This window comes from Zootermopsis nevadensis, unplaced genomic scaffold, assembly GCF_977971745.1.
Source record: "Zootermopsis nevadensis isolate Lab colony 2312 unplaced genomic scaffold, Znev_1.0 Znev_ptg000023l, whole genome shotgun sequence".
NCBI lineage: Eukaryota > Metazoa > Arthropoda > Insecta > Blattodea > Termopsidae > Zootermopsis > Zootermopsis nevadensis.
In genome coordinates, this window is record NW_028259155.1 from 723,281 (window position 1) to 737,437 (window position 14,157).

The window sequence follows — 14,157 nt, forward strand, 5'->3', positions numbered from 1 at the left end:
TAGGAAATCTAGTAAAATATTTGTCAAGTTACGATATGTTAGGTTAGGTTACATTAGTGTAGGTTAATTTTAATTTCTGTTAGGTTATGTCAAGTTAGTTAGTTTCGTTTCCTTTAAGCAGGGTGTAATTTGGGTTCTGTTTAGTAGGACTAAGCGTCGTTATTAGAACAAAATGTTATACTGGCTAATATTTTCTTTCTGTTTAGCTATGAACTCAAAATAATATCAAGAGCTGCCTACATAATAAATTCTAGATTGTAATAACCATATGTGATCACAAATAAACAACTGCTCTGCCCTGCTTTTCTGGCATTCCAATGCCAATATCAAGTATCCAGAAACACTGTACTAAATTCTGAGAATGGGAGGAACTTCAGTGTTGCTACATTGAATATGTATGTTCTTCTGATTTCAGTAATTATATTTTAATTGTTAATAACACTTACAATATACATACAACTAAAGGAATATTCAAGATTGATGAACAAACATGTAGTTTAACGTATGGTACAGAAGACAATTCAAACCCAGTCCAACTTTGGCCCAGAGGGATGTTTTACCTTCTGAATCTGGCACCGAGAGTTCACAGAAGTCCTGAATAAGCATGTGGATAAACACTGTACTTCAGTACGATTTTCAAAAATTAAAGATCTTTGTTTAAATCCTTAACACAAAATTGCTTTAAATAATTAAAACATTTAAAACCAAAATAAATTACATTTTCATATAACTGTTAGTTAATTGTATTATATACTAATCACAAGCAAAATTACACCTCCACATGTGTAATAACTTTAAGCAGCAGTAGTTATCAGAATTACAAATTGAAACTAATATTACTGAACTTTTGAAATGCAAGTAAATAGTGCTTAAGACTTCAAAGAAAGCTGTTACATAAAAGCTTTGCTTGAACATTTAAGTTGAGGATTTTACCCAGAAAAAATCTGGAAAACTGATGCAAAAATATGAAGTTTAAAGAAGTTATTCTTTACATTCAGTTTTGTACTTTATATTGCCTTACAGTGAGCTAACTTCATTATCTACACTCTTGCCACAGTAATAAAAAAATATCCCTTCAGTCAGATGAGGTAAAACAAAAAAAAAACTGCTGCAATAGGTACAGTGAAGTTGGTACCTCTTTCAGTGATTGAAGTCATCACATTTCATCATCCTGGAACATGACATACAAATGACTAATCTGATCAACATTCATGATGTTTATAAATCCATCATAATTTTTTTCTTCAGAGCATCTCATCAATTTCTTTGTAGAAAATGCACAATGAAATTCTTTTGTTTATTTTGATGCAAAAGTGAACATGGTATTTCTTTGTAACAATTATACAATTTAATGTTTTTATATCTATCTATCTCCTAATATGTGGAAATAACACTATTTTATAGTCAGCATCATTTCACAGTGACAAAATAATGACTGAAATGAAACTGTATAATATATATGCAATCTGTATGATATACTGAAGAATTTAATTTCAAAATAATGATAATCACAATTACATAAAACATGAAAATAAATGCAAACAGTTATATTATTTCATCATTTATCATTAATTTACTTATATTTAATATTTCTTTCATACAGTCCCAACAAATCTACATTGTGCTACATCCTAATGCATGATGCGTGCATAAAATTAAGAGGCAGCAGTGGTGAGGAAAAGTGACGCGAGCGCTACGAGTAGGATGCTCGATGCTGCAGTTATTGCACTGGAGGTACATTCTTCAGGAACTGTATTTGCGGCCTTGAGGCGAGTGCAAATTAAAGATTTTAAGTTGTTCACCGCTTCGTCTTGCTCTTCATAGCTGAACGACTGGAAGAGAAAATCCATACGTAAAATTAACTCATTAAAAGACGTAAAAATCCCAGGAAATGTAAAGTAGCTTTTGAACATGTCCATATGGGACATTTGTCCCATTGGAGTTAATTTCATTCCTGGTCGTGCATGTGCATAGTCAATACTTTTACAACACAGTTCCATTTTAGATAGAAAACAATTTAACTTGTGAAAACTGGGCACAAAGAACTACAGATGTAGCGTAGGAAATACTGCTTCATTGTTTTCCTCTACTCAGTCAATACTTTTTAATATTAAAATTTTTCGATAGAGCCAATCCCTATCTCCGGACTCTATTGATTTGTGTCCGAAGGCAGAGATAGACTCCCATCTCAGAAATGTCGCGGTTTTTATTGATGTTATTCAATCTTGGACGACCGATGATGTCCAGAAAACGACGTGTTTCAACAACGCACCATCGTCACAAACTCTCAAGACTTAAGACGTAGCCGGCTTTTTGAAAAGATTGTTGCCGTTTTCTTACCGTATTCACAGCGATAGCTGGAACACTCTGCAGTTTTGGATTCAACTCAGTAGTCTTGTTCCCCATAATTGACAAGAATCTCAGACCTTCAGGTCCATCGATGCATCTCTTTAAATTGTCAACATCCAGACCAACTGCACACTGAAACATCACATATTATGTTATGTTATAATTAATCTGTTCAGTGCTGAGACGAGGTGTCTCGCTCAAACACCGACCACTTACGATCGAGGCATTCAGATGTCCGATATTTATACGTAAAAATAAAGTTCTCTGCGACTACTTACGCTGTTTCATCAAAGGAAATCGTGTTACCACGCAATCATATGAGGAATACATAATTTTTATTTCTATTCAAGGGGTCGGTTAATATTCAATTTCTGCCATCAATTTTGCTGATCACAGTGCCTAATGTCATTGGGTGTATGTGTATAAGGAAATAACAGAGAAAACCATGAAACTGAGATAAACACAGATAATGAATCTCTGTTCTGAAGGAACCTTAAGAGTAGGAAAGTAATTTTTAACCCTTGGTACATTAAAGTTACTAAGTAAACTGAAATATTTTAAAGTAAACACTGACATGAGCATTAAAAATTTGTTTTGATTTAAATTGAGAAAAGAATTTTATAACTGACTGACGCAGCCACCCACATGCTTCCATCAGATCAATCCCAAATTGTAACGTCTACCAGCACGATCACTTCCTCAGTGTGAAAAAAATATACAAACGCAGTCACTTACTTCTTCCACGGGATACGTCGCATTGGTGACGTTCCTGAGGTCCACGGTTGTCATGAGACACGTTAAATAATTGAACTGGTTAATTTCATCGTGATACACGTTTACGGCACATGCCTGAACAATGTTCCCGTAACACTCTGTTGGCCCGTGTTGACACTCAAATTGGTACGAATCACCGCTGTACCACTGAAAAAAAATAGTGCGTTAGCTGAACTGTCTGTTTCCTTAATCCAGTTCTGTCTTGTAAGGGAATTAACAATCATATTTTATTTTTTTCAAAATTAATTTCTACATTTAAATCTAAATCTATACTTGTGTAATGGTTTAGGCATTTGGCTCAAAGGCATAAAGTACCACTCTTACGCCCTTTCTTTTATACCACTTCCAAAATGGAGTCTATGTGATGCTCACTAATTCATGACTTGCATGAAAAACCACATTAAATTTGCTGAACCTACCATTTTGCTCTACGACACTTATTAAAAGTCATTTATATTATGTAATTTCAGTGTTAAACAGATTTAAGTACTTTCAATTTGATTTAGCAATTCTCTATTCACAGGCATAGGAAAGTATAATTTTACAGTCATTGGTTGAGAGCGAGCTGGAAAACATAAGCCATGGATCTCGTCCATCGTCTAGCATTTCGAACAGAACACGTTGTTTCAGAAACTAAATCTGTTTCTGCCAAAGGTGTAAAAGTGAGGAGCTTGGAGCTGATCTGAATAACGTGACCAGTGATTAACATCAGTTCTCTCGAATGGACCCAACTGATGAGGTGTCTCCTCGCCTTTTCACCTGAGGATGGAAATATCCAGTTTCCAGAACACTTGTGTTCTGTACAGAATACTAGACAGACGACAAAAGCCAAGAAATCCAGTAATACCAATTGTATAAGCCAGGAGTTGTGGAAGATTTTCGTGGGATGCTCAAGAGAAAGATGATCTTTGAACTGCGGGTTTCGCCCGGAAAATGTGCGCTTACCTGGTTGGCTTTGCCATAAGGAACAAACTCGATGTTTATGTACTGTCCAAGGCTCTTGTGCGTAGGCTCAAGTTGTTCCTTGAAGAACCTGGTACTGTCAGGGCAAAGCGATTCGTAGTAAATGGTTATGGGTAATCGCTGATCCGAGGACAGATTTTGTGTCTGATGATGTCTGTGGTCATGACCTTCATGGGCCTACAAATAAAAAAAGTAGAATCAAATCATATTTAAAATTACCAAATATGAGCGTACATAGTTAAGAAAGGCCATTCTTTACAGCCCGAAGTTCATATATTCCAATAACTCACATATATGAGTTTTTCTTAATATTCTTTCCATCGACTTGCCAAGGTTATATTTTCCATCGAGTTTCTGTTCCAAGGACTGGGCCATCTATTTAATCTCAGTAGGTTGCCAGCCTGACTGACTGTAAAATTGAGAGTTTGCCTCTTCAAGGCTTCTGGACAAGTCTCCATACATGCATGATACCTAGAGACACGTATTTTAAACCCCCCAGAAGATGACTCCCCATTGTTCTACATCTTCTACACCTTGACTTGGGGATCTGTGGAATGAAAATAAATTCTGTTCTATTGTATTCTATTCCAATTCGAGAATGGTTTGACGGATGTTCACGAAAAAAGACGATCCTACGCCATGGCGTCACTATCCATAAACCTCAAGGACGACGTAGTCCTGACGTCTGCTGTCAGGGATCATGCAAACTTCCTGCTGCCCTCTGTCGGTGATAAAATGAAACGCATGTCATAACCAATCTGCCTCAGTGATCTTAATGCCATCGTTTTCAATTCATAAAATTATCTCGTAGAACAAAGAATCGTGAGTCTGATTTTGGAAGAATACGAAAGATATCTACTGATGGGAACATGAGATTGGTTCGTGTGGGATAGCTTGAAGTTCAAGCATAATGGATGAACATGACTCTCAAGGTTCGGGTTATCTAATGAAATGTCAATTACAGAGGTAATTTATTATCAAATTGGATACGAAGATTATCAGTGATGAATCGAAAAATATGTGGACAAAGGGTTCTTCTCATAATCCATTAAGATTGCATTTATTCGTTTGGAAGCAAGCAACAGTTTGTTAGAACGTCTGATTGTCATACACCTACGAAATGATTATTATTAGAAGTTGAAAGTGTACACGTGGCAGAAATAATTAATAGGAATTTTAAGCAAGATAAATCACTTTAGGCTTGCCACCAGTTAGTCCACAAGTATCTTCCCGTGTAATACGTAAGGACGTATATCATATATATAAAAACTATATTTTTTCCTGAATTTTTCGAAGCTTGGTCTGTAACATTAAGGCAAGAGCAAGTTAAATGTTTTTGAAACTGACAATAGGATAGAGGAACGTGCTGATAAGCCACCGAGGGCGTAGAACGTAGCAAATACTTGGTGGGGGGGAGGGGGTAAATTTCAAGTTTTGGTTCCACTCCGCCACTGACGACTGCGAACAACAGAAAGGAATGTTGGTCGGGTTGACCAATCATGACAGGATTTGAACTGAAGAATGCCAGTCCTGTAAATTTAATAAAAATGTCGCTCAGGCTTTTCAGTGTAGAATTCTGAAAACGCCACAACATTTCAGAACTGGCTCAGTCCAAGTACCCCCTTTTTTTTGTGAAGACAAAAGGAGCCCAGAACCGTCGCGCATGCTCAGAATGCCGGTTTGGTTTGTGTGTGTGTGTGTGTTACGGCAGCTGCTTGCCCGTTTGCGCGTTGCTGCTTCTTTGTTTCTTAACGCCGCGTCCCTTGAAGGTAATAAACGGATGACGAGAGAGCGCTGCTGGTTGTTCGTGTTTATAAAAGACCGCACATAGATGTCAGCATGGTAAATATTAATATCTTCGACGGACCACCCAACCCTCGTCTTCCTACTGGTCTGTAAGAGAGGGCTGAGATCGCACAAGAAGAGACTCACTCCTTGAAGCAGATTCGTCCTCGAGAAGCTAATTGCATGCTCGTCTAGTCAAGAAATTGCCCACGTTTTACGTAACTTGAAGATTCATTGCTGTGTAACGAGATCCCGTCACCGGTCCCTAGAATCAGATGACTCCAGTTCACATCCCCAAAACTTATTCTCCTACGATTCATTTTAATATCATCCTTCCATCTGCGCCTACGTTTTTTTTATAAAAAATTGTACTTATTTCTCATTTACCTATGCTCTCTACATGTCCCGCTGGAGAATTTCCTTTTCAGACAGATCTTTCAAGCACAGCTTCTGAATTTTGTACCACTAAGAAGTAAATCATAACAACATTTGTTTCATTTCTAAATGAATTTACTGCAGGTTTTAAAGGGGAAATGTTTGCCTTGAGAACGTATCGTAAGCCAATTTTCGAGTGCGGCCACCAATAAATATTTAAGTGTGGGTTGCGTGACTTTTTGATCAACCTGTAGCATCTTTTGTAGAATGTGAGTCGTCAGCTTCAAAAGCCTCTCGGTATGTTGAACTCTCATTCTAGTTAGGTCCAGGTTTGCTGCAACGCGTCCAAGGTCACACGAGGTTTACAGCCTTTTTACAAAGGAAAACTCGACGTGGTAATTTATGACTCAAAATCTGTCCCAAAGGCACGAAACTCAAGCGTGACGAAGGGCGCAGCCCCACCCCCCCCCCCCCCCAACGGACACAACTTTCCTTCAGATTACACGAACATCTGTTATGTACTAATAAAATTTGGTTTTTACGCCGAACCAGAACAGACAACACCAAACTGAAGATGTCTTGTCTTCGCCCTGATGATGGAGGAAGCAGGGACCTCTGAAACGTCGGTAATATTCTACCAGACTACCTCAGATCCTCAACTAAATGGCTGGAGGTGACTAAAGATGAATTTTTCTCATCGGTTCTGCTGTGGTCCACGACAGTAGGAGAGAAGACGTTCGTTTTTCGAAGTGTTACTTAGTATTTTGGCTGTTTTGGCGAAGAATTTTCTGGTTTGTTACTGTGACTCCCTTCCGCGTGCCTTCTGTGAACATCGTAGCTCAAATTCACTTTAATCGTCCTATCAAAAAGCATGATTTAACAGCGTTGAATTCTGCAGAGGTCGCCAAGTATCTGACATTAAAGCCCTAAAGTATTTGCAGTCAGGCTAATGCTCTTGAGCGCTGATCCATGATCTAGACGCAACAAAGGCGTGTTAAAGGCCCCCCCCCCCCAAAACAAAAATAACTGAGTAGCAGTAAAAATAATTAAGTAGACAATACGAGGTGTGATGAGGCTTCACCATTACCAACTTAGTGATGGAGTTCTAGAGAATGTCTTCCGCGCTTGGTGGTGCTAACTGAACCCAAACCCACGTAGATCAATCAGCTGATACGCAACGAGTGTGAGTGGAAGGTTAACACAGCTGTTGGGTGGTAATTTCCTTCTGGCGTAATTGGATTCTGGGGCCGATGGTTGCTGAACGAAATTCTTTTTATCATTTGAATTCAAAAGATGGCAGCCTTGGGTTTCAAAAGATTTGCCAACTTTGCCGCACCTAATGCTGTTCATGAGTGGCGAATTAATAAGGTTAAGTTCGTGGGAACTTGGATGTGGTTTAATGGTTTTCCTTGTCAGACCAGTAGTTCGTAGAAGTTCTTGCCCTCAGGGAAGTTGTCTTAAAGAGTCCTAGCGAGGTGTAGCAATAGTAATTTCACGGTAAATGGGAATTTCTTACTGCAATATGTCGCTGTAGAAGACACCTGAACACACTTCACTCGCGTTGAATTATCAAACCTGCTTCTGAAGCTCTGTTATATTTCATTACTCTTCTGTTTTCTTAAGGGTTTAAATTTCTACTAACTGCAATTTCAAATTTGTGTTGCACACGACAAAAACACGCGCCCTCCAAAATCCTCGCAGAAAGAATGTGTCGGGGCACAACTTAACATTTCATTTTCTACACCGGACTTATTGCCTAAATAAATTTTCTTCCCAGTTCCTATAAAGATACTCTCCCTTTCCTAAGACAGATCTTTGTTTTTCCCATAGTCAAGATATTTAGTAAGATTTAAAGGTTTTCTTGGCGGTAAGTCCCAAGATGGCTTGTCTTCCGGGTTGTAGAAGTTTACAACGTTTCAAATGTCCGATCATCGCCCTGATGATGGCGGCAACAAGGACCTCTGAAACGTCGATAAACTTCTACAACCCGGAAGACAAGCCATCTTGGGAAACCTTGGCTTCTGCTCAGAATCCAACTTCGACCTGTGTCCAACTTTTTTCATTTGTCTCGTTCAAGTGGAGTACTTCCTGTCCTTTGCTCTCGTATATACAGAAACTCATCCGTGCTTCCTTTAGCCTGAACCTTCTCTTTTGCAACAAAAACATGTTTTTTACCTCACAACAGCTGCACGTGGTCCTTACACCTGCGCGATGAATTAATATGTCAAATGCTGGGATTTCAAATGGAAGTCATCTTGTCCTGATTCATTTCCCGATGAAACAAGTAAACTTCCCCAACCTATTTACTTAGAATTGACTCTAATGTTGCCTTGTCATCTATGCTTTGGTCTTTCAAGAGTAGTCTTCCCTTAAGGTTTCGACCTTCCTCTCAAACGTCGAAATGTTCACTGGAACATTTTGTATTTCGCTTTTTCAACCTTGTAATGGAATTTCCCTTTCGATTTGGTAAATCACTAGCTGTTTCCTGCAGCGTTAAACATGTGCGCTTTGGGGGGGGGGGGGGGCAGACGACCCAGAAAAGTATCCTGGGACTCTCGTTTGAAGTCGCTCCTGTCCAGTTACAGAATTTGCTACGAGAATTGAAATTTTAAACTTACTTCGTGTTCGTACGTACTCCACCCACGTTCTTTACTGCTATCATGTTTGTTTACTAGGTTTTATTATCACAGAATTCTTCCAAGGCTGTGCTTCCCCCATGACACGGGGAATTTGTAAGCAAAACCTGTGTAGGATTACGTAAAACGGACATGCAATGTCAGTTAATATTACTGCTTACAGAAAAACTGTCAAATGAGAGATATTAGGTTGTCCCAGCAATGAGTATGACGATGTTTTTCTGGGTTTTGATACAGTGTAGACTCGTATAGACATAGTCTACACGACGTCACAACCCAGAACGTCGTCGTCACGAACTGTAAAATTTACAATTCTATATGCGAGTCTACGTACTTCGCTATTTTGTGCTTTTCTATTGGACACTGAGACAATTTTGTTTACATTGTACGTCTAACTTCCATTTATCTCATATTAGCTCTTATTAGTTTAATTTGAGACTCTACAAGTTCGACAAGGACTTACTTAATTGATAAGTTAATGGATGATGGTCACCTGATTCAAATCTCACATTTATTTACCATATACTTTCATAAGATGGTGTGTTATTAAAAATGGAATAAAAATCTGAAAAACAACATCGTTTTATATCTGGTAAAAATCTAATAAAAATGCACGCTAGCATAATGTATGAAAAATTGTATTTGAATTATTTATCGTTTTGAAGCTTTATATACACCTGAGGATGGTTCTTTTAGGAACTGAAACATGAAAAATGATGGTCTAATGTAAATCGAATATTTCGATAAAGAACATCATTTAATATTTTAAATATTTTAAAATGTTAATTATTGTAATATTTTAATATTTAATAAGAATTTATTGTGATTAGACGGACAAGATTTAATATATACTTAATATATATACTTTCATTTAATTGTTTGCTGGAATTTGTTTACGTGATTTAGTATTTGGACTAGACACAGATTTCCAACAATCAGGGCAATGTCCATTTTCAGGATGTTAGGTTAGGTTAGGTGTCCGCCCGTGTTAATTGAAGACTTGAATTTAGTGTGAAGAAAGTTGCATTGTGTCCACAGCTTTTACTCGCGCGGAGAAAGCTTGCATGTGGAACGAATTGGAAAACATTCACGGAAGCTTTTTCCTGAAACGTAGTTAGAACAAAGCAGGTAAGTTACCTTTCAAGACAGTTCTTTTTTAAGTCGCTTTCAAAGGCTATTTTGAACCGACCAAATATTTACTGCGTTACGTAAATGTGTCTATGTGGGTCTTGAGTCTGGGCTACAACACCATTGAATTACCAACGTTATCGGACACCCGTACACTCACGTTTATCAACTCCCCAGGGGTTGGCAGCCATTTCAGTCAGCAAAGCAAAACTTCACAGAATTAAAATACATCAGGATGCTACGTAGTTTCTTCTTACGTCTTCTCTTAGTACAATTCTAAAATTGTTTAACACATTTTAAGACGTTAATTATGTGTATTATTATTACTATTGTTGTATTTTATATAGTAACTCCCTATTAATTAAAATGTTACCAAGTATTGACGGCTTAAGTAGGATTAAACAAAGGTTCCTAAGCAACGAACTGTTATCATGTGATAATACTGACGGGTATTTCCAAAAGATAAGCGTGTTGTCCGAAAATGTTCAGTTTATGAACGTGCTATATAATAAAGATGAGCCCAGTCTATTGTTGAACTCTCGGTTTTAAAATGAGGTTTGGGAGGAATAACAGAAATTCGAGAAACATGCAACTTTCTTCCATCATACAAGACAACGCAAAGTTATTATATAGTAATACTGACAGTGATTCCGAACAGATAGCGTGTTTTCCGAACATGTTCAGTTTACGACCACAAAATAATAAAATTACAAGTTCTTGGGAGACCCAGTTTAAAAATGAAGTGTGGGAAACTAAGACACGTTTTAAAGAACACGCAACAATGTTTCATTATACAAGAAATACATGAAAGAAAAAGACAAAGGTGCATATTTTTTTAAAGTCATTTCATCATGCATAATTGTATTGACCTTGTCTAAAGTGACGTTAAGACTTAATAGCACATTACAAAATTCAGTGCGTTCGGAATTTCGTTAATGCTGGTCGTATTCATTCTGTAAACGTTGGTAATCCTGTTAACCCTGAAGATCACTAAATAAATGCTCACCGACGTGAAAACCTAAAATATATTCTTCACTCTGTCCTCATATTTTTCCATCGCAGAAGAAACAGCTCCGTGGACTACAAAGGAATGTCTGAGACATTCAAAGACCTGCTTTAAGAATTATTAACACAAAAAATTTCAGCGATCTGTATAGCACATTTATAAACGATATTAATCGAAGTTATTCGATGAAAATTAAAAGCCCTGGAAATAACACGAGCAGTCGAGAAGTCTTCGTAGCCCCCCTAATCCTTTCCCCTGTTCAAAAGACGTGGCAACACCTGAATGACAAGGCGTCTCTGCGATGTCCATCTACAACCCTCGTCAAACTTTCTCGCTTTTGAAAACGTTTGCTATTAAATGCACTGCTGGTCATTTTCTATGCCTCAAGTATTTTACTCGTTTTGCTGTTATCATTATCCTGTTATCTGCAGAAATGTTTTACGTTTTCAAAATTTTTCGCTGATACCTCGTAACCTACTTACAACTAATCTTTATTTTGTCCGCGTATTGTTTATTTAGAATTGCTTTCTACTGGTGTTATTTTAACGTTACTTTTGGTGTTTCCAGACTGACCTGAATTATGATTTCATCGTGAACTAGTACATTTCCATTATTATTTCTCGCAGTGGAGAAAGCGTCACAATCCCACATTCTCATTTTAGAATAAACTGTATTGTTATTGAAGCTAGAATGCGATGCGAAATATCTTATATCTTTCCACCCCACTGCCTTCCGGAAACTATTTTTGGAGTAGCACCTTGAATTTTGTTTTAATAAGAGAAAAGATTCGGGCTTCCGTTTGAACGTGTATCTGAAACATCGTCGGCTTCGTCTCTACAAGAAAGTGCAACGCTTTTTGCCTTGGAATGCTCCGGGGAAGATTACAACTTCTTTCACGTATTTAAAACTCATAGTTTGGCCCCCAGAACCGTACATATCGGAATGCACTGGGAAATTAGACCAAGTACTTATAGAATATAGAAGAGTTTCACTAATAAAAACACAGCAGTAAAATGGGGCAGACCAGCTCCAGTCCAGAGTAGGCTGGCGACATGCAATCCATTTTCTAAACAGGTTATGTGGTATTCGACATTGCACGGTACAGACGTACAAATCAATTGAAACCACTATTCATCCTCGAAATACTTTTAATTATATTTCGCGAAAAGTTGTGGGCCTTAATGACGTACATAAATCGATTATTTTCTGGAATTGTGCGCGTATTAACTCCCCATTATGAGTTTACTTTGTACACGGACTACGTGAAACAAAAACAATGCATTTATGTTCAGGGTTGACACTCGACAAAGCAATTGCTTTCCGCCTACAACAGATAAAGACTTTCACATTTTTAAATAGCTTTTTTTGTTTAAAAATGCTACTGGTATGTCACAAAATTATACAAAGTGACTGTTTCGAATCTAAACGAGACTTCAACGTGTCAACTCTCCGAGTCACAAACCCCGAAAAGCCGCCATGTTGAAGTCGTGACCGGTACCATGCTAAATTCTACCCACCGGTGCCTGAAAAATGTGAATGTTCCTATCTGAATGTCTGAGTAATCCATGATTACTAAGGCTCAAATTATGTTATACTTAAAACCCGTAACAAATGTCCCCACAGAACTCTACGGGCTAAGTACATTGTCGTCATCCCACAGCGTCTGATATCTTCAAAATTACATCGTTTCACATTGTTAAATATTTGACTGCGTCTTAGTATCTTGCTAAAATATCGTGAACATTTTTGAAAGCACGGAGTACTTTTCCATTATTCGGTCTGGATAACTTGGAAAGGTGCTGTAATTGTCATCTCGAAACCCTAAAGGCAAACCCAGCGACTTTGGAGCACAATGAATAAATAAACTCTTACCAATGCGACATGGAAGATACTCAGCGCTGACACAATAATCCACACAAAGGATTCCATCTTGAGATCTGCAACAATATGACAGAAGCCTTTCGTTTCACGTCTTGACTGCCCGCTACCAGTTGCTTTACTGAGTGTCGTGGTGCTAGGAGCTGGTGAGTCAGACCGGCGGACAAGGCGAAAGACGGAGATGATAATGACGCAGCCAAACCTGTTTTTTCTCTCCCTAGACCTGACTATGGAAGTTACGTTCTTTGCGCAAATCGTGTTTATGTCTGACTTAAGAAAAAAGCAAAATGAGAAACTGTGAACCAAATACGTAGTTCATATAATGTTCTGTAAACAATAAGCAGACCCACAGGGTTAATCAGACGCTTTGTTACAGTACAATACGAGATATGGCTTGAATTTAAATTACTGTCAGGTTAATAAAGGTAACTTATGGAACTGAGTCGGTCTGGTGGCGCTGTTGTCACTGACTGCTACAGTGGCGCTGGGACACTTGAAGGTCGGACTTTCGGGGTGGTTGGTTTCTGGGTCTGCAGAATGTCGTGAGGATGGAACTTATTTGTAAACATTGGAGATTCATCAACACAGATATTAGAAAAAAAACAATTTTATACATCAGATTATACTTAAAGATCTCTTGTATTTTTGTTTGCTTAAAGAATTATCAGCTAGACAGGTTATAAATAAGTCTGTCCCTTGGAATCCGTGTAACTGATGAATTTCAGAGATATGGATGCAAACGAATCTTAAGGCATCGTCACAGCATTTCCCCGTGCTAAAAACATGTGTTTCAAGAATTCAACTCAAGACATTCTGCACACAAATCATGAATTTTAACAACCCGACCTAGACGTTCAATGACGGATAACTTCTGATATCTAATACCTGATAAATTTATTCACAGACTAAATGGGTGGATCCTTTTGAGACTTGTATAGTCACGCCGCTTGGAGACGTTTGTTTATGGAACAATTGTTCTTTCTGATAAGATAAATGCTACTCGTTAGCCTGCGTGCATTTTTATTAAAAGCCACTGTATGGACAGAAATATCTAAACCAAGATCCGAAGGCCCCCTCCCCACTCTCGAAGTATGACGACCATAATTTAGTTATTATCTACGTACGCAAAAAGCTCATATTTTTTCCTTGCGTGTTCAGTGCACCATAACAATCCTAAGGACAACCGGTGGACACCTGTTAAAACGGCACCAACGTGCCTGTCTACGATCGGCAATATGTGGTCCGCAGTTCACCGGACCCTAC

The 14,157-nt window shown here is 38.1% G+C and overlaps 1 protein-coding gene across 1 annotated transcript; it reads right to left on the reverse strand.

The window, feature by feature from the left end:
* Window positions 1–400: 400 nt before the first annotated feature.
* Window positions 401–13,093, reverse strand: LOC110834085 (gamma-interferon-inducible lysosomal thiol reductase-like protein). The gene is made up of 5 exons (XM_022072892.2): window positions 12,889–13,093; window positions 4,069–4,263; window positions 3,085–3,270; window positions 2,341–2,481; window positions 401–1,832 (listed from the first exon to the last, which is right to left on the reverse strand). Exons 1-5 carry the CDS (start codon window positions 12,943–12,945, stop codon window positions 1,656–1,658), a joined length of 756 nt encoding a protein of 251 aa, XP_021928584.2. The 5' UTR covers window positions 12,946–13,093; the 3' UTR covers window positions 401–1,655.
* Window positions 13,094–14,157: the final 1,064 nt, after the last annotated feature.